Source organism: Plectropomus leopardus, chromosome 3, assembly GCF_008729295.1.
Source record: "Plectropomus leopardus isolate mb chromosome 3, YSFRI_Pleo_2.0, whole genome shotgun sequence".
Taxonomy (NCBI): domain Eukaryota; kingdom Metazoa; phylum Chordata; class Actinopteri; order Perciformes; family Serranidae; genus Plectropomus; species Plectropomus leopardus.
The window spans coordinates 4,368,218-4,389,568 of NC_056465.1; the positions used below are offsets into that span (position 1 = coordinate 4,368,218).

General features: G+C 37.7%; 1 protein-coding gene across 1 annotated transcript; it reads left to right on the forward strand.

The window, feature by feature from the left end:
• Positions 1-5,272: 5,272 nt before the first annotated feature.
• On the forward strand, positions 5,273-18,992 carry ntmt2 (N-terminal Xaa-Pro-Lys N-methyltransferase). The gene is made up of 4 exons (XM_042484206.1): positions 5,273-5,601; positions 11,191-11,363; positions 16,045-16,297; positions 18,392-18,992. Exons 1-4 carry the CDS (start codon positions 5,400-5,402, stop codon positions 18,646-18,648), a joined length of 885 nt encoding a protein of 294 aa, XP_042340140.1. The 5' UTR covers positions 5,273-5,399; the 3' UTR covers positions 18,649-18,992.
• The last annotated feature ends 2,359 nt before the right edge of the window (positions 18,993-21,351 follow it).

The following is a 21,351-nucleotide window of genomic DNA, read 5'->3' on the forward strand; positions in this document are numbered from 1 at the left end:
GGAATATGTTAGCCCATTTTTTACATCACTCTATTTAACCAGACAGCTTGAGTTACTTTACTACTTGGTCTGCAGATTTCTACACACAAAAACATGCAAATTTATAAAATATGACATTCTGTTATAACTAAGGCTGGATTTACACTACAAGTCTTTACGCCCAATTCAAGAAATTGGGCTTTATTGCCTATATCCGATTTTTTTTTAAACCTCCTGCTTACATCTACTCTTAAAGGTTAGTCAAATCCATAAACTGTAATACTGTATCTTTCTTTCTATATAGTTATATGTGGTTTATGTCAATACAAACCCTGTGTTTTCGCTGAGGCAACTTCTTTGTCCCAAAGGTTTAAAAGACAGGTAACCTCTGCATTTGACCACTGGCTGGAGCCCTCGTCCGCCATCGTTGTATTTTCCACTTTCTGAGCAGGAATTACTGATGTACACTTATGGTAAGAGAGAGAGAGAGAAAAGCCTATTTGATATATGTCAGCAGGTAGGTTATTGGCTATATATGTTTCCTTTAAAAATATAAATATAAAATGAAAAGGTCCAAACCTTCAGGTGCACAATTCAGCAAAAGGGGGAAAGGAGGAGGAGGAAAAGAGATGTATATTGTCTTTTATGACATCTTTTTTTTTTTTTAAATCGCCATTTTGCGTGAAAACGTTTCATTGGTGCTAGCTAGCTAAGTAGACATTAAGCTAAGTTAGCTAAGTTAGCTAATAATGCTAGATAATGATGCTTTGATAACTGCTGAGAATTGAAGGATGTTTATGAATCATCTGACTGTCAAGCCAGTTATTTATGGGGTGAACTGCTGCTGTCAAGCTGCTTTGTGCTGCTCTTTTTTAACCACTACTTTAGACATTGTGCTCAAATTAGCTGACCAAGATGGACAAAGAATTCAAAGAAATACCCATATTGTTGGGCATGTGTAACTGTTTAACTATAGTACAAAAACCCATATATATATATATATATATACATACATTTATTTTCATCCCACTCGAAATGTTGCTATTTTACATTTTTGCAAATCACAAATAAGTCACATTTGCACATTTGCTATGTACTATATACTATATATAAGCTGACATTGTTATTAGGAGGTGGGGAGTATGGTGGATAGCGTGGTACCTCATCCAGATGCCTGCCAAGCTGTATGACCAAAAAAAAAAAAACAGTTTCCTGCTGTTTTTTAGGCACCAGACATGTTTTTTTTTTAACGATATATCCTCTTTTTCCAGTGGTAATAGTGGTACAAAATGTGGTTACCTTTTACAGAAACATCAGTGCTTTTCCAGCGGGGATTGTGCTGCCAAAAGCAGGTATTTTAAACCAAAACACAACTTTTCTTAACATTACCCAAGTAGTTTTGAGCCTAAACCTAACCGCACATTGACCATAGCATTCTTGAATTTTTACCTGGTCACCAGGAACGTATAATGTCAAATTTAATTTCTGGTGAGTGGTTTGTTATTTTGCCGGTGGTGGGCAATGAATATAAGCAACTGGGCAACAGAAAACGATGCCTAACTGTATTGCTAACTGAGAGTATTACATGTTCAAAACCACATATTCAAATTATCAAACATACACTCACTTTTTAAAATTCTTTATGTGCAACTAATATTCCTGTCAAAATATGGAGAGTCTTTCAGTGTTTTTACAAAGATAAAGCAGTTTGGATAAAGCAGTTGTTTCTCTTTCAGAGAGGACTGTGTCTGCAGATATGATGGTCTGGATGCCACAGGGTGAGTTGGGGTTAGATAACTCTGAGTTATGTAAGGTAAAAAAGGATCTGTGAACTTTGGGATGTTTTGTGCTTGTTATGCAACCTGATACTGGTTTTAACTTTCTTTTGACTATTTATACTTTATGCATGTACCTTCAGCCCCACAAGTAGATCTTTCAAAGTTCACATTTCTTGACTTTTGTTCATCATTTAAAGCTTTACAGTGACTCTAGCAAGTGTTTTCTAATATACTTCATTGTTATATTTATTCATTTCCACTTAAGGTTTTGCTTGTTGATGCATTCAGCAAGAACTGAGTGTTCAAACTGAAGGAGGTTGCAAAAAACTGCAAAAATCTCCACTTTTCTGATCTAGTCCAGCTAAGCCCTTTTGTGAGTCCTATTAAGTTTTGCTTCTCAAAAATGAAAATTAATTAGAAATGAGTATCAGTATTTTTTAATGAAGGCAGAAGAATAAGGCAGATCACAACACCAAATTCAAGATATACAGTTATAACAGTTATAGAAGTTATAACATAACAGTGATAACAGTTATAGAAAATTCATTATCACGAGTGTTGTTTTTATTTTTTGTTATGTGCTTGCTTACAGATTTCTTTAGTTGTAATTACAAACAACTTTCAAGATTTTTTCTGTTTTGGGGGAGGGAATTTTAAACTGTATAAACCTGTTTAATTTCCCATGTGAACTTGCACCAGCTGTGTATCTAGTTAATTATGAGTGAGAAAAAAACAAATGACCAGTGGGTGTAATCAATACTGTAACATGGTAAATCTGCTCCCCACAAACTATCTGCTTGTCTCAGCACCAGTGACAGCTGATGTCACCGCACTAAATTTAGCCTGTGGCTCGTGATGGACGGATCAGAATATTATTTGTGTTGCGGGTCAAAAATATAGCCTACGGTATTCCCTGTTGACTGGTTGAATGATTGCCAGTGCTACAAGGACACGTTTGTTTTTGTTTGACGATAGACGATTTAGATGCATACATTTCCTCCACTAAATTGACACCAGCAGCTATTGTGGTCTAAACATCTGCAGAGTTGTCCTTTTAATATGTTAAACCTTAAGGACTGTTTGACGTATTTTGCACGCTTTTCATGCTTCTTTTCTTTTTCTTTTTTTTTTTTTTTAGTAATTTTGGCTGTGTTCATGCATATTGCATAACTTTTGGCAAGGTTGTGTATTTTTGTTTAATCTTGGAATTTCCAGGTCAGTTCCTACAATAAGTCTAAAATATACTATGTAAAGAAAATTTTAACATTCATACTGTTAAATGCAAAAAATGTGCAATTGAAACATGCATTGCATGCATTTTTTGATCCCACAGCCATCAAAGCATAAAAAAACATGCACTGTATTATTTCTGAGTGTCATTCTGGGCTTTTGCCTTGGAAGTTGTAATCTTTACTATTCATTATTACTATTTTCCACCTGATGACATCATTTTTACCATATTTGGCATATGGAGAAAATACATACTATTTCCACTAGGTGCACTGTCACAATCAGTGTAGCTGCAAATCATATACATATGAAAAAAAAATCTACTCTGCATGCAGTATATTGAAAATAATTCATTTTTTTCTATTGTTTTTTTCTCCTCATTACAAAAACCTGGCATTTAAAGGGTTAAAATTCTTAAAATTAATGAATATTTGATAATAATGAGAAGGACTGATGTTGGTAAACATAAATTATCTCAGTGAAAGTAGAACATCTAAAATGTATAATATTTTTTATATCCCGATTTTGTGAAGCGCATTTTGTGCACAGAGCAATACGAATGTCTAATATTACAGTGAGCCAGAAGGGTTAAGTCAAAATTGGGAACTACAAACAGCCACCTATATTACTGAAATACTGTAACTCATACTGAGGTCAAATGTCAAGGTGTCAACCTAAAATGTCAGTAAGAGTGACACTGGTGGCTGCAGAGACTCAGAAGTATAGACATGACATAACTGAGGCGAAGCTTCAAAGCAAAAATTAGCAACAGTTTAGAAAAGTAGTTCATGGTTACTGAAATGCTTAAACAAAATTTGAAGTACCACAAAGTACTTTTCACCTCTCATCTATAATTATTACATTTGAATCGGAGCATGATAAACACTCCATTTGACAAAATTTAAAAAAGAATTTCAATTCAACCTTGACTTTAACACCACATGACTGCACTTGGATTTTAATCTTTTGTTTGGAACAGATTTGATATCCTCCTCATGCAAAAAACATGACACATACATTGTATGTTGAGAATATGATGATTAAAAAATAAAAGTCTCCAGCAGATCAACTCTTTAATTTCATGACCATAAATCTGACAGCAGCCAGTCACAATGCACAAACAAGTAATAGAGAAAGGTGTGTCAGTTAAAACCATGATGTCAGATTATCACATTCAGATGTAAAGACTCTGCATGTAAAATAGTCAGCTTAGAAATGACAAATAATTGTAGCTGTGTTCAGGGAATAACAGGATAATGTATAGTTTAATCATTACGTCTTACTATGCCAACTTTTGCCCTGTTGAAATTAAGTGATGGGCAGTCAAGGAATCAAAACACAAAGTTTAAGGCTTGGACTTGACTTGGGACTGGTTGGAACTTGACTTTGGACTTGTGAAGCAAAAGTTTTGTGTCTCCTCTGCGCTTCATACTCCATCTTTTTTAATTTAAAGTAGGATAGGTGAGATACAGGTCTTTGCTTGGATAAAGAAATAGAGTCACAACTTAGCAAGTGTTGACTATGTTTTTCTATGAGTTTGTGTGTGTGTGTGTGTGTGTGTGTTTGTTTGTTTGTCAGCCACAGTTGACCAAAGTGCTTTACAGTTATAAAATATAAAACGGATAAATGCAGATGCAGAGGAACAACAAAGGATGAGGCGCAACTGAGATGAAATCAGTTGAAGTTGTCAGGCTTTGATCAATCCTAGGTCGTCAGTAGCACCCCAAAGGTCTCTATTGTGAGAGCAATTTGAATTTGTATTGGAAAGCTGTTGGAGAGTTTAGGGGCAGCCACCACAAATGCTCTGTCATCACTGTTTTTCTTCCTTCTTCTGGGAAAATCCAGGAGCATCTGATCTGATCAATACTGTTATTACACAAGTGGAAAAAAGCATCAGTTTGGTCAGTGTACTAAGAGAATAAGATGACTTTGAACCTAAATTGTACTCTTTGTTCTCTGGTGTCTGAGAAGCTGTGCCAGAACAAAACAGGCGTCATGTATACAAACAAGAGAAGACGCTGCTAATTTTAGGACCACACTATATGGCAACAGAGCCTGGAGGTCGGACGTATGGACTCTCATGTGCTGCTGGAATTTGCAGCCTGAAATTCTGTCGTCCTCTTCGTCCTGAGAAGCCGCAACCCCCTCCCTCCCCCTTTCCTACCCCAAAGTCAGCGTCCATAGCAGGTGATGTGTAAATCAAGCGGGGCGTCCTGAGACCCGCCCCATGAAAAAGATCTCTGCCGATCATTTGAAAGCTGGCAGAGACGTGTTGAACACTCAGCTAGACAGATATAGCAGCAGCTGGAGTAACAGTGTCTCACACTGAGTGTTCTCTGCCTTCACTCAAGCGAACTGGTTCTGGGTAACAGCACCGCTCCGTGAGGTGCTACACGGCCACATACAGCCAGAATGGAGATTTCACCTGAAGATGACGATGGCGGCTCATCATTACCCAATGTAGAATACAAGGGCGCTCACCAGGCATTCAGGGACCGCTGGAAAGAGACAGATGACACCATGTGTCGCCACAGCATGTCCTTCCACCTGCACCACTCGCTGAGGAGCGAGTTCTTCGCCAGCTACCTGTACCTGGTGGAGAAGATTCCTCTGGGTAAGAAGAAGGGCCGCACAGAGGCCCAACCTCACAGCAGCGTCACAGTCAGGAGGTCAACATTTACAACCTTTACTTGACCCTTGACTCCATTAAGGATTGGGCAAAGCTGGAGAAGCATGCCAGCGGTTTTGCATGTTTTGGTAGAGTACGAACCCACTATTTTATGGAATTTCTCTGAATGGTATACCACATGCAGTAAAATGATTTCTTTCCAGCGGCTTTTCATTTTTTTCCATTCATGAAAAATCATGGCTTTAAGCTCACAGCTCAGCAAACATGTTTTTAAAGTCATATGTATATGTATATGTATAACTTTTAAAAAACACCTCACATAATTTTAGTAAATTTTCATGGAATAAGAATATAATAATATGAATTATTCAATTTTGACCAAAATGTCAGAACGTTATAATTCAATTATTAATTATTCAATTAATAATTCAATTCAATTATTATTATTCAATTCATTAATCAAAGGTGACAATATTACAGTGAAATTACTTGAAAACAATGGCTACCTGGACATTAGGAAAATACTTTAAAATAGAAATCAAATAGAAATCTAAAAAAAATTATTGTTTTACATGGTGTTCAGCAGTAATGTAATGTGTAATGTGTGAAGTGGTGGAGAAAAAGTGTTTACATCCTTTACTTAAGTAAAAGTACCAATGCCACAGTTTAAAACTTTGAACCCTGAGCAAAAAAATGTTTAATTCTCTTCAAAAACATGGGAAAAGGAGAAATTGATAAAAGATTACAAGAAAAAAAACTGAAAATTAACGTTTGAAAAAGAAGACAGAGAGAGAAATTAGAATGTAATTTAAGAGAAATATGGACAAAAATTATATAAATTATGATTATTAAAATTATATTCTGAAAATATGTTACAAAATATATAGTATAAGTAATATAAATTAGCACTTTTTCAGATAATTTCTTTGTTTATTTGGGGTGGGGGTTACTCTCTTTTTTGATGATTTTCAGGTAGTTTTCTTATAACTTTATACTAACTGATTTTTTGGGCAATTTCCTGTTAAGTTGCTCATTTCCTCCCTCCCATGTTTTCGAAAGAAATTAAACTTGTCTGCATAGGTTTCAAAAAGTTAAAAATGCTTTGTTAATATTGAAAGCCCTACTTACTCTTACTAACTTAAGTAAGACTAATTAAGTTCAAGCAGCAACATGTACTTAAAAATATAAAAAGCAAAAGTACCCAATACAGAAAAACAAAAAAATTATGCAAAATAAATTAGAAAGCGGGTTAAATGTTGATCAAAAATCAATGCCAATTAATTTTCTTTGAATTGGCTAATTGTTTAAGCTGTACTTGTGCTAACTATTGCATAATATTTACATTTAATTTAAATTCAGTTTGTCACTCGTTATCATATATATACACAGGCCTGAAATGACACACATACGCACAATCAGGACCTATACACATGCATTAAATGGAAAGATGCCAGGCTGAGGGGGCTGCTTGAAGCAGTTGGGGGTTTGGTGACTTGCTCAAGGGCACCTTGGCAATGCCCAGGAGGAGAACTGGCACTTCTCCAGATACCAGTATACAGTCCATACTTGATCTGTACAGGGACTCAAACCATCAACCCTCCGGTTCCCAAGCCAGGTCCCTATGGACTGAATTACTGCCGCCCCAATTATTATTTACATTTAAAATACTTTTGGTCCCAAAAGAAGAAAGTTTAAATGATTCAAGCTATTATTATGTCAGTGTCCCCACTGTGTTGCAAGACCTGGGAGAACTGATGTTGAATTAGTTTCCCAGTCCAGAAAAGCATGAGTAGCCCTAAATCATTATTGAACCACAAGGGTGCAACTAGGCTCTAAATATTGTTAGTGTGTTTTTTTCCCTTGTGGCCTCTGTAGTCTACTCAGTGGTTAGATCAAAGAGGTTTAAACTGTGATTTCTCAGTCCATTTTATGGTCAGTTGATATTCTCTGATCCAGTTCCAACAGTGCTATCCATAGACTGTATTTAAAGATGGCTGACACCCCACCACTTATTCCCGCCATGCTGGAGTGAGGTTAAAATATCCGGGACATGGCCATTGCCACCTTGTTAGGGTTGTGTCATTGAGAGCCCACATCTGCGCAGTAGCGATCTCCGCGGTGGGGGAGTTCCCATCAATACACCCTTCCGACCAATCATGAGCAGCACCATTGAATGCGAGCACACGTATTGGCTGTCACAGCTGTCAATCATGGCGGACAAGCCCCCTTTTGTGTAATTTAATAACTAATTAAAACCGAACTTATCATAAAAATAAACACTTGAACAAACATCAGGGTGATGAAAACTACCTTCAGTGTCAGAAATCATTTTTGGGAATAATGTATTTGGCGTGTACTTCGAGTTTTTAGTTTTGGACTGTGTCCCATTCACTGACATGGAGGAGTGGGCCTCAGGACCTGCACTGCAGTCAGACACCAGGAAGCAACTTGTCTAATATTTATGCAGAAGTCTTTATTGGTAAAATAACTAGTCACTAAAGCTTTCAGATAAATGTAGTAAAATTAAAAAAAAAACACAGAATTTTTAATGTCTTGTAGTAGCAGTATAAAGTGGCATGAAAAGAACAGTATCAAGGGAAGTATATGTACCTCAAATTCATAGTTAAGTACATTACTTGAGTAGATTTACTTATTGTCATTCTGCCACTGAATGTGTTCAAGGTTACTACCAAATGCAATAAAACCCCCCAAAAATTGGAAATGATTATAGTTGTTTTGAAGACACTCACATGAAAAGCTATGTGGAAGGTTGATGATGATAATTAGCATAAGTAAACACCTGCACCTGGAAAGTTGAAATTACCACACACACACACACACACACACACACACACACACATATATATGCAATCACTCACTCTGTGAATGCTGTATCTTGAGCAGAGTGCAGCACAGATGAGATTAAAAAGAAGTTGTTTAATTTGAAATCTGACACCAAAAAAAAAGAATACATTACACATACACACAAAATTCAGATGCAGAGCACTGGAGACGGCTCTATCAGGTGTGCCGTCAGGTGAAGGACCGGACAGAGACCTGGGCCCCGAGTCAGCGCCTTCATTACTATAAATTACAAAATTATTTTTGTAATTTAAGTAATTTCATATTATACAACTGTAGAATGGAAGAAAACGCAATAAACACTTATTTTGCTCAAACATGTCAGCACTTACATGTGCATGAGAGCGCTCTTCAGTGTGTGTAGACTCTGTTAGAACAAATCCCAAATAAAAAACATTAGTGAATGTCAGAATCTTCATAAAAGTGCATAAGTGGGTTTTAAGAAGAAATTTCTCCTGAAGAACAGTAAGTGAATGAGGCCCACTGTTTGTCATTTTGAAGCAATGACATACTGGAATTGTTTCTTGATACACTCAGCAGTGTATCCCTCCGCCCAGCACTAGTGTGCAGCTTTTACTGGTTGTCAGATATGGTCTGTTACCACAGATTTTGGCTTCCGTGCACACAAGATTTAACAAAGCTGGCAACCTCACTGCAATGCGAGACATTGGAAAGATGCACACAGTGTTTGTTTTCTGTTTGTGTACAAGTTAGATGGACAAGATAAAACATGTTGATTAGTGAGATTTAGAGACGTTGACAGAGTCAGCCTGTTTTACAGTATATGTATATATATATGTACACACACACACAGCTCTATATGAGCTCGTCATCATGACAGTAAGGTACTCTTGGTAGGTTGTAGAAAGAACTCAATCCTCTGCAGGGTGTGCACACCTCAGGCTGCGGAAACAGGAGACCCTGTCCGGTTGGCCAGTCTGGCTCAGAGACACCTTACTTTCTTACCAATAACTTGATACAAAGACCATTAATGGCATGGCACGTCAAGCATGACGGCTCTAACTCATGTCAGTCAGTGCGATACATGACTGTCAGACGGCTGTGCTCAGGTTATTTAATAACAGCAGTGACAGCTTTAGATGAAAGAATGAAACATATATTCTGTCTTTCTTATGTCTTAATATAGAAAATGTCAAACAAAAGGAGGAAACCTTAACTAATTTCACATTGGGATTAAACATTAATTTTCAGAGTAATCTGTACTGTTTAATTAGATGTTATTCTGTTACATGGTAGGTTAAAAGTCAGTCTCAGCTTCTAATGAGCTGGTCCACTTTGAAGGTGTGAGATAGAGGAACATGGTGACACTGGATTGACACTTTTTTGGCAGACGTGTGTGTCGTCACGCTGTCTTCCTCTCATCCTGGTCTGGCTCGATGTTTCTATAATTACCCTTCCTCTAAAAAGCCTCCTTGAGGGGTCACATGACATGTAACTGCCAGCTTTAGATGCTCCAATCAAATGTGATGCCAGGACAAGATCCTCAAACATCTAATAACCAGGTGCTGCACTTGTCACGAAAGTCACAGCTATTTCTTTTTTTTTTTGGCATGACTTCTAAGTGCTGAATGATTCATTCCCTTTTTTGGCTCCCTGCCTCATCCCAATGTTTCTAGCCCGCAGGAAGGAGTCCAGTTGTAAATAAATCCCCCCTCTCAATGTTTCACTTTGGTGTCATGAATTCTGCCACTGGACATCCTTGACAAACGGACGGACATGCACCCATGACCCCCACCTCCTACCTCCCCCTCTACGGCAGGAACGTGTCATCTAAGCCTTTGGAAATGTTGCGTTCATTCTTAAGGATTTATTTCAGCTCAGCGGAGCTGACCCAGTGAAGGCTTGGGATAGTTAATGAAGCCAGCTGTTAAGTTTTTTAATGTCACAGTATGTCATCGACATCATATTAGGAAAGAATAGTGTTGTACTACAGCATATTAGTGAAGACTTACAAAACAATATCTTCTGTGACTGACATATCTTCTATGACTGGTCCTGGCTACAGAGGGGTCCTTTTGAGAATCACATGCATCACGTAAATATAGACTTTCTGCTAATTAGTAACCTAAAAGCATGTGAATGCACAGCACTGGAGATGAATCAACCAGCTTGTTACTTTATAGCATGTAACAGCTGAGCAGGGTGTAAGAGTAGAGCAGTAACTTCTTATTTATAGTCTTCTGGTAATCAAATTATCATTCTTCATTTCCTTTGAGATTGTGAACACTTTTCCTCTCCTTACAGAGCAGTCTCTTATCATATCTCATCTATTGTTGGAAATAATCTGTTACTATGGTTTTGTGATGATGGTGCTAGTTGGTCTGTGAGTCTAGTCCATGCTTAAAAACCTGAAGCCCAAATTTCTATTCATAGTTTTCAGTCATGTGACTGGCACGAAGCTCTGGAGGAAAAAACAATGTGGCCAACAGTGGAGACTCCGTTGAACTGCAGCAAAAAAACTTCAAATTTCCTTTTTTTTCATGCCATGGATATGTGGATCACACCTCCAAAAAAGAAAAACAAAGATAGTGAACAAACTGTAAGTTTTGGGCACTTGGGATCCAGTTACAGCACCTGCCGCAGTGTTTTTATCACTACAAAAAGAGTGTCTGAATACAAATGACGAAATCTCTGTTTCTGCTAGATCAACACTTTAACTGCCTCTGTTCTCTTGTCCGTGTGTCTCAACAGTGAAGCTGTTTCCAGTCACCTGTGAGTACATCAAAGGAGAAAAACAATTTTACTACAGAGCTCAGAAGTTCTATGAGGACGTCCCCGCCTCGGAGGAAGGCATGCTGGGAGATTTTGTGGAGATATGCAACATTGATCTGGAGGGTTCCCGGCAGTTTCTGAAGAGGTTTGTGGTGGGTAATGACATTCCAGTTCACATTCAGCTTTTTGAAACGGACAGCCGTGGAAAGAGCACTCAGATTGTTTTTTTCTTTTTCTTTATTTTTTATTTTTTAACTAACAGCACAGTGCTCTCCAGATTAGACATACATCTCAGATTAAAAACAGACAAAGAATGAAATAATAAAAATGAAATGACAATAATTAAAATAAAGAGAAAGTAAAGGGGAAAAACCCCCACCATCTATACCAAAAAAGACAGATACATTAAGAAAGGTTACCAAGTTCTCCCAAATAGACTTGCACTGTTAGTCTTTCTGATGGTAAGATGTTACAAGTTTCGTGGTGCCACTGTGCGACTGAGGGAGGTTTGTCACTTATCCACTTCTTTAAAATACACCTCCTAGCCAGGAGAAGGAGTTTGTCACATAGTTTGAAGCCATACTGGGCAGCTTGTTCCAGAGTTATGCTTTTCATTATGCATGTAAGACCCTTAATTACATATCTAGAAAGGTTTTGGTGATTTGGGTTCTCAGAGGCTTTAAGACGTCTCTATCATTTACACACCTCACTGTGGCTCCCGCCTGCTATCCACTGCTATAGCTATCTCTCAATATTCATGTCACAATCTATTCTGGGTGAGGAATTCTTTTTCCTGGATGCGTAAAAAGAATGCCACCTTGTTTTAAATGTGGGAGGAGACCTCAGAGCTAATAGTAGCTCAGCCTTGATGTCAGCCTCATAAACACCCAAACAGAACAAGCTGAGCCAACAGCTGTCAATCACTTTGTACTATGGTCACTTTTTACAAGCACTCATTTGTTCACTGTGGAGGAGGAGATATTTTTACTCTTTTGTGTTGAGAAATATCTAAAGTCTCATAAACTACAATGTGGTGTATAATTTAGCTAAGCAGATGCATGAGAAGTATGACATTTTGGGAAATAAGCTCCTTCACTTCCCTGCTGGCAGTTAGATGAGAAGATTCTCTCATGTCTGTACAGTCAGTTTAAAGCTTGGCAGCAGCTAGATAACTTAACTGGAAGACTGAAAACACAGGGAATCAGCTATGTCTCTCCAAAGCCTCCAAAGCTCACTAATTAATGCATTATATCCTGTTTGTTAAACCATTTGAAACCTGGATCAACATCAGTTTTCTTGTGCTGTGTTTAGGCGACTTTCAGAAGCCTAAACCTTTGAATTGAATTGGTTTGATAAAAATGTTTGGCCAAGGAGCACTTCTTCACATGTGTTTCAAAAACAGGTGGAATTTAAGAACAAAAATGACCAAAAACAGAGGGAGAGGTTAGACTTATTTCTTTTTTCAATGAGTCAAAACCAAAAATTTCCAAGGCTCACTGTTTTGCAAAAGTTAAAAAGCCTTTAATAAATACGCATGACACCTACACTTTTCAACTTACAGTCTCCATCAGGGCTGTAAAAACAAGAGGCAACTCACAGAGCTGAGGCTGATGTCAGGTGTCAGCCAATCAGAGCAGCACCGGATAATTGTCACAGGTCCAATCAATGAAGCGAGTGAGCACACTCTCAGGTCATCTTCAACAAAGTGTGCTCAAGAGCAGCAAATTCACCACACAGCCAACATCATCAGATACAGGTCACATATTTACACACAAAACATCAATAAATAAATAAAATATACACAATTTGTACACACTATCACATCACAACATTTTTTTTTCAGATATGGAACGTGGTCCAGCTCTTCATTTGGGCTTTGGTTAATAGAAAAAAATTCTCTTTGTGTCTTTAAACAGTGTGCCTTGGATTGTTTTGGTTTTGACTTCACAGACAAAAGAAACAACAAGTCTAACCTTTCCTTTCACCTTGGGTATGATTGGTTTGATATCTTTCAAAAACATGGGGGAATCAGCCACTTGGCATGAAATGTCCCACAAATTCCCAAACCATTGTAAAAGGTAACCTGAAAAGTTAGAGAAAATGATTAAATAACTAGGAAAAAATACCAAGAAAACTACATTTATAATTGTATATTGAAACAGGTTACAGAAAAAAAATATTAATATTATAATAATAATAAAAAATAATAATACATTTATAATACCTGAAATTATCAAAATCAGAAAATAAGAAAAGTAAAAGAACAAAAACAAAACTGCTTAAATAAAATAATACACACACACACACACACACACACACACACACATATAGTGTGTGTGTGTGTGTGTGTGTGTGTGTGTGTGTGTGTTTTATGCACGTGTTTTTTCTTTTTTATAATTTCTGGTAATTTTCATGTAACATTTTACTAATTTCTTGCAAATTTTTTTTGGTCATTCTTGCCCTCTTTCCATGTTTTTGAAAGAGGTCAAGCATATTTGTGCAGGCTTCAGGAGGTTAATTTGCACAGAAACCACACAAACACAACAATTTGCAGTTTCTATGGGCTGGTACGTACTGGACATTTTTTTGGTCCAAACCAGTGACTAGGCTAGCTGTTTCCTCCTGTTTCCACTTTTTCCACTCCAGTTGATTTATTTCAACTTATGGCATGAAAAAAAAGCTTATGCTTCAAAAAGTGTAACCTTTCCTTTAATGTATCATCTTCTGCATTTTAGAAACTCATACTCACACGTCTCTATTTCCGTATGTGTGACACATGTATCTTTATGTGTTCATGTGAGTGTGTGTCAGTGTGGTAGGTGTCTTTTTAAATGCTGGGAGAGCCCAAGTGCTAATTCAGGGGAACGGCTTTGGCCCAGAGCCGGGGTTATTTCGAGGATCAGTTTTACAGGAGCTCTAATTATAAACTGCTAAGATCGGATGCTTTAAAGAAACTGCAGGCAGCTAAGTGGACTACTTTTCCACTAGTACTAATGTAAACACAACAAGCTCTGATTTAACACAGCTCAGCTGTGATACAGCTGCTCACTACTGGTTGATACAATACAGCACATATAACATGTTAAATGTCAGTTTGCTATTCTCAGCACTCAGCTCTGTCTGTCGTGTAACCATCTCAGGTTACAGGATGTGCTTCATTCAGTTATCATTACAGTCATGATTAGAGCTGCAGCTATCAATTGTTTTCATTATTGATTAATCTGTTCATTGTTTTTGGATCAATCAGTCTATAAAATATCAGAAAATATAGAAAAATGACTGATAATGAAACAGCAAATTCAACCATTTGAGAAATATGAATCAAAAAACATTTGCTTTGTAAATGAGTTTGCTAATAGTTTAAAATGGTTATTACTGACTAATACTTACATCTCCAAACAGGATGAATGATAAAGATACAAATCAAAGACTTTTAAAAATATATAATATATATATATTTTTTTTTTTTTCTGAATATATAAACAACACAGTTACAAAAACACCAATTTACATTAGAATAACTAACTCATATAATGATTGAACTGGGGGGATTTTCCATGTAGTTGATAAAATATTGGCATATTTTAAATTTAACAAAAATTTGTATCATATTCTTGAGTGCGTAAGTTATCTTCTCAAGAGGAATATAGCTGTTCACTTCTGAGAGCCCTGACAGGCAGTGGGAAATCAGATTTTCATCTTATTGCAGTGCATTTTTTTGGCAATGGCCATCAAAGACCTTCTTAAATAAAACTTAAACCAGTACAAAGCCTAAAGATTTTGGTTTACGTCAGTTTCTTTCCATCATTAAAGAATTGCCTTTTATGTTACACTGACTTATCGGTTGTATGAGATTCAACATTTTATGACACTAATAAAGCCAAGACAACAAATTCACAAAAATCAATAAATAAATCAGTAAAACCAGATAGAAAACTAGACCGCTGATCATTTTTTTGCAACTGAAACGCGTCCGTTTAGTTTAATTTTTTCCCCAAATTAAGTAAAATAGTGCCTGTGTTTTGCTTATTTGTGTATTCTCACTAAAACTACACAACTGTATACATCATTTGAGATTTTTGGAGTTGTGTGCACTGCTGTTTTTCATTTGATATAAAAATGTGAAATGGGCATGAAGACAGTAATAAACCAAAGGACTCTCTTTCTTTCACCAGCTCTTCCATAAATGTGCGCTAAGTGTCACATCCTCCTCACTGGCTGCGAACAGCTCCTGTTTAAATCTGACATCTCCATTAAAAACAAGTTGGGGAAGGAAAAGATTTAGAATACATCCAGATTAAACTGAGCTACATACGCACAGAGCAATATGGCAGTAATTCACTGAAACCAGGAAGCCTCCTGTAACAGGCTCAGAGCTCCTCAGGGCCCCATCTTTCATACAATCACACAGTGGGGCCCCTGATGCGTTGGGGTTGGAGTGAGGTCAGAATACCAAATGAAAAGAAAGAAAAAGCAGCATGATTCAAGAGAAGTGACTTTCTGTTCCCTGGTGGTGAAGTTCATAGTTTGGTTGCCCTGAGGAGCTGAGGTCGACTTGTTTGCGCTGTTGGTTCTTTTGAGGTGCAGAGGCCTGACATCTGGCAACACAGAAAAGTGAAGTCTGGATCCCTGACTTATAGATACGCTAATAATATGCTGCAGGGAAGCTGACATTTAAATATACATTTTGTTTTCTGGGGAACAAAAATCTCATAAATTAGTAATGGCTACCTACAGACAGTCTTCAATTGAGGAATGTTATTGACTTTACCTCAACTTAAAGTCATATTTTGCCCCAGCTGTTAGTGTTTCATCCTTGTTTATTACACACAGGGGCCCGGTAAGGCTGGCACACACTGCGCCCTGGACTGCGGCTCCGGGATCGGCCGTGTCACCAAAGGCGTCCTCCTTCCTGTGTTTGAGAAAATGGAGATGGCGGACATGATGGAGCATTTCCTGCTCCATGCGCACGAGGAGTACCTCGGCGACGACGCCGACCGCATCGAGACCTACTACTGCTACAACCTGCAAGAGTTCACACCTCCAAAAAATAAGTACGACGTCATCTGGATGCAGTGGGTGGCATGTAAGTTTATATTCTGCTCATTATTTACTACTTACTACAAGGGCACACCGCTCATTAGAATTGGATGTGGATTGCTGCAGAATTGACCAATGTGATTGAAATTCCAAGGAATTCTTTCCCATTAGGTCAGACTAGTTTCCTAACAGGAGTGACTCCTCAGAGATGGAATATTTTAGGTATTGCCTCTTCCCCTTTCTTCCATCAGTAGCTGGATAAACCTCAGAAGTTAGCTGCCATCATTGTACTTTTACTTTACTAATTCCTGTGGAATAATCTGGACATTGTTGACAGCCCAAAGTCTATATTTGGAACTGGGCTGCAACCCCAAATGAATGAACTCAAGTATATCAGGATTTTGTATATCAGTGAGGGTAAGAGAGAACATGAAATCAAAGGACTGTCATGATAAAGAAAGAGCTGATCTGGAAGGCGATGCTCAAAATGTACCAGCTGATCTAAGTTCCAACCCTCACCTCTGGTTGAGAGCTTCAGTTAGTGTAAGACATAAGACATAAGATGGATTAAAGTGGCCAGTATAAGTTCCCTTTGGCGTCTGAGCTCAGGCTTAAAAGCAGAATGAGGATCTCTAACAACCAGAAGTAGAAGTACAACTACTGTCATCACTGCAGTTTAGGCTGTTCAGCTTCCAATTGGGTAACCTCCCAGATCCCTAAGTACACAACACAAAATAATCACTACTTTCAGGATTTTTTAAAAAATTGTTGCCACCTGTAAAACCCAATTTTATGGCAGCTTCTCAAAAAAATGGGATGCATGCTGCAATGTTTTTAGGCATTCTTTTGCAATGACATTGTGGGAGCAAGTGGAAATTTAAAAAAAAAATAGTTCATTTTTTTGCATAATTTATTAACTATTTGAAACCTGAGAAAATCTGTGCAATTTCTTTCAAAAGTATGGGAGAAGGTAACGAGTTGCTTAAGAAGACATGGCCCCCAGATTAGAAAAAAATGGTAAAACAGTTACTAGAAAATGACCTGAAATTTAAAGAAAAAATAAAGAAAGAAAGAAAGAAAGAAAGAAAGAAAATGAGCTAAGACAAAGTGCTGAAAAAAGTATTTGTTTTTATATTTCATTATATTTTTTTGCATATTTAAATTTAAAAATAAATGTATTATATTAATAGTTGATTAATTTGTGGGACATTTCTTGATGGTAATTGCCTTTTCCCCCATGTTTTTAAAAGAAATCAAGCCAATTTTCTGAGATTTGCAAAGGTCATACAGCATAGACATCTGAACGCAACACAAGACAGCTGATGTCAATCCAGGTTTCAGAGGGTTAAAAATCAAAGGCAACTTGTTCCTGTGAGAATAAAACTACACTGGTGGGAGTTTACCACAGACCATGCATATTCAATCTCACTTATCTTGATTCTTTCAGTACATACAATAGATGGAAGCCAACCTCTGTCATGGTAATTTGTTTGTTTGTTGCTCAAGTTTGAGACAATTTCCAGGTGTGTTTTGTGGTAGAAAAGTATTTATCAATCAATGACTTTCATTTAATTTCCAACACAATGTTGCATTTGGTGCAAAGCAGTTTACCCCCACTTTCCTGCAGAAGATTGGGGAATTACTTTGCACGTCTTTCAGCAGTAATTTTTGTTTGTAAATATGAGACATTTGCATCACGTCTGCATCTTCACAACCAGAAAAAAGGATGTGAGTTTGGAAAATCTGTGGAAAAGTGGCGGTGGTTTGACAAAATTGCAAGGTTGTGCAGAATTCACAGGGGTTGTGTTAAATTTGCGTGAGGTGTTGCGATTGCAATATCCTGAATGATACTGTCTTGTCAGGCCCTGGAATATCGTTGGATCCTTCAGGAGGAGCTGCGGATGAGGACCTTCGGCCTTGTTTGCTGTTTTGTAGAAGAAATAAAAAGATAATCTTTTTCGCGTCAGTTCCGTTTTTGACCACGAGATACATTGTTACCTGTTTCATGTCAAGAGCCATTGACTAATGTTGGCATGCATCAGCAGGAAAACTATAGGAAACAAAGATCCTTGCAGGTACAGGAAACTCAGTTGCGAGTAGTTGTTTTTTGTCTTCATAACTTATCCTTCTTTATCTTCAGGCCACCTAACGGACAAGGACCTGGTGAACTTCCTGTTTCGCTGTAAGAAGAGTCTGCGTCCGAACGGCGTCATCATAATAAAGGACAATATGGCGCGGCAGGGCTGTAAGCTGGACCCCATCGACAGCAGCATCAGCCGCCACCTGGACATCATGAGGGTCATCATTGCCAAGGCCGGCCTGGAGATCTTGGATGTAGAGAGGCAGCAAGGCTTCCCAGAGATTATCATGCCTGTCTGGATGATTGCGATGAAATAGAAGTGACATCTATTTTAAAAAGGTTCAGATTATCAATGCTAAATTTGGAGGAGAAACCGACCTGAATTCGCATTTTATCACTCTTTTAAGTCCAGATTTGTGATCATGTATCTGAAAACCACAACACAACGTGAAAACTTCACGATGTCATCAGGAGATAAATTCTGAGTCGGCGGTGTGGACGGCATGATGGCACCCGGGGTGATTTTATGGAGACAGTAGTTCTTTCTCTGCTCAGCGCTGAAATGAAATAAAGCTTTTACATGGACATTGAACTTCTACAGAAGCACTCTGTACGTCCGCAAAGCTGGACTGTAATATATCGTCAGCCGACTACCTCTGGGCTCGGGGGGTTTGTTTCTTGATGACATCAAAGATCAACCCTCTGGAGTGGAGCTGTGGGAGGAGCTTGTTCCTGCCTGCACCAGGAGGATCATTGGAATAACATTTGGATTCAGAAGGTTTCTCCTCTAAGTAAATGATTTGTATCTGTTTTTGATGAAATCTGACATTTTACAGCATAAGTGCAACATATCATCAGCAATGATGTGTCAGGTTAGATTTCTTTAAAAAGCAACAACACTGATTTATATTTTAAAATATGATAAACATATGATCTGTATCTGGATACATTATCTGGATAAAGACAACTGATCACAGGCCAGTGCATTTACACTTAGTAATAATATCTTATTGTCTTGATTCTAATTGCATTGTGATCAGATCTCAGTGATCAGTTAAGTCAGAGGAGCACGTGTATGTCAGCCTTGGTTATATTACCTTTGTCCCAGGTCATTGCACACCTGTCTGAAGCTACGCTGTGTCATGATATAGATGTTTTATAAGAACCGGATAGTCAACTCAAAGATGGCGCCCACCCAATTAGATAAAAATTGCCAAAATGTTCTCAGCCCAACTCATCACATGAGTGTCGCTCTGTCAGTAATCTTTTGCATCTACTTATGATGTTTTAGGTGTCCTTCTGCGTCAGCTGTTTACACTCCGGGATGCTGTTACCGTGACAACAATGCACACAGTAGGATGAGGCTGCATGGTTTACACAACATGAGCACATGGCAACCAAATTGGACTTACACGATGGTTAGGATTATGCAAAAGAAGCAAATGATAAGGTGTAGGAAAAAAACCTCACAGCCACACAGGAAGCACACTGCTAACTCCCCATGAAAATCTGTTTTTTGTGGGACCCATCCACCATCCCTCCCGCACAGCCTATGTACACACTTGGGCTCTTTATATTTCGTTGTCACTGCCCTTCCGCGTTGGATACGCACACGACTGGTTCTGTCAGACTGCATTCTCGAGTGACACTGCCCATGCGCATTGCATGAGGGTGCACCTGGTGCTGTCCATCCGTGTCTTATAACAACGCCACTGGTTCTGTCCGGGTGCATTCTCATCTGAAAATGGAAATGTGCAATGCCAATATTTATTCAGGTGATTGTGTTGGCAGACCTAACCCTAACCCTAGCCCATACCTCAAAAGTGTATGTGTCTACCTGTCTTTGCAGAGGAAGAGGAGGAGCTCATCTGCAGCTTTCTGAGAGGCAGCTTGAGTAGGACGAGAGGCAGTCAGGTGACTTTTCTACTTGTTCGACAGATTTTGTTTCTTAAGAATATGGCTGCAGATTCCATTTAGACAAGAACACCCCCAGATGCAGTCTGACCAGTCTGGATTAACATGCGCAGCAGGTATCCAGATACAGATCACATGTTACTACCAGGTGAAGCTGAGGCCTTAATGTCACCTTTCAGTATGTAGTTCGCATTTGCTTTAAACTGCAGGAGAGATAATGTCCATTCACTGCATTCAGCACAGGTGTAAATATTACATTTGTTTTTATGTAAGTATATGTTTAATACTTTTGCTTGTAATATTGCAGGTTAATAGATATGTACTTTTTATATTGATTTCTGCTTTAATTTAGACTATGAGTTGTTGGAATTGCTTAACCCATAAACACCTGGATCAACATTACATTTCTTGCATACCTTTCAAGCACATTTAAACCTCTGAAACCTGAGAAAATTGGTTTGATTTCTTTCAAAAACATGGGGAAAAAAAACAAGTAAGTAATATCCCACAAACTGCAACAAAAAAATAATAAAGGAACTTGAGGAAATTAAGAAGGAACTGACCTGACAATTAGCAAGGGGAGATTACATGTCAAAAAACAGGAGGAACAAATTTCAGAAAACTACATTTATTATTATTATTATCTGTATTATTATTACATTTTTTAATTATGTTACAGAAAAAATAAAAAAACATATGTTCACATTTTTAGCACTTTTTCTAAGTAATTTTGTTGTCCTTTTTTCTTTGTTTTTGTTTGTTTCTTATTTTTCTTCTTTTTTTGTGTTCATTTTCAGGTAATCTTCTTTACTGTAACTTTATACTAATTATTTTTTGGGCCATTTATTGTTATGTTGCTTGATGCCCTCTTTATATAATTTTAAAAGAAATTGAGCAAGTTTGACAAGTATCAAAGGGTTAAATTCCACTTTGCAGCACAGCGTCAACACATCTTAGTGCATCTTACTGTATGCCTGCTTAAATGTAGCTGAAGAAGTTTAGCCTCATTGTTTTTACGAAAATAAAAAATGCCAAACTTGGAAAGCATATGGATGTAGTTTTATGATTTTTGAGTGCTCTTTTCATACATAATGTTCTTCATCCTG

Coding starts and splice junctions, on each gene's coding strand:
- ntmt2 (XM_042484206.1), top strand. CDS start 5,400: ATGGAGATTTCACCTGAAGATGACGATGGCGGCTCATCATTACCCAAT. Junction 11,364..16,044: donor AGTTTCTGAAGAGGTTTGTG/GTGGGTAATGAC, acceptor TATTACACACAG/GGGCCCGGTAAGGCTGGCAC. Junction 16,298..18,391: donor CTGGATGCAGTGGGTGGCAT/GTAAGTTTATAT, acceptor CTTTATCTTCAG/GCCACCTAACGGACAAGGAC.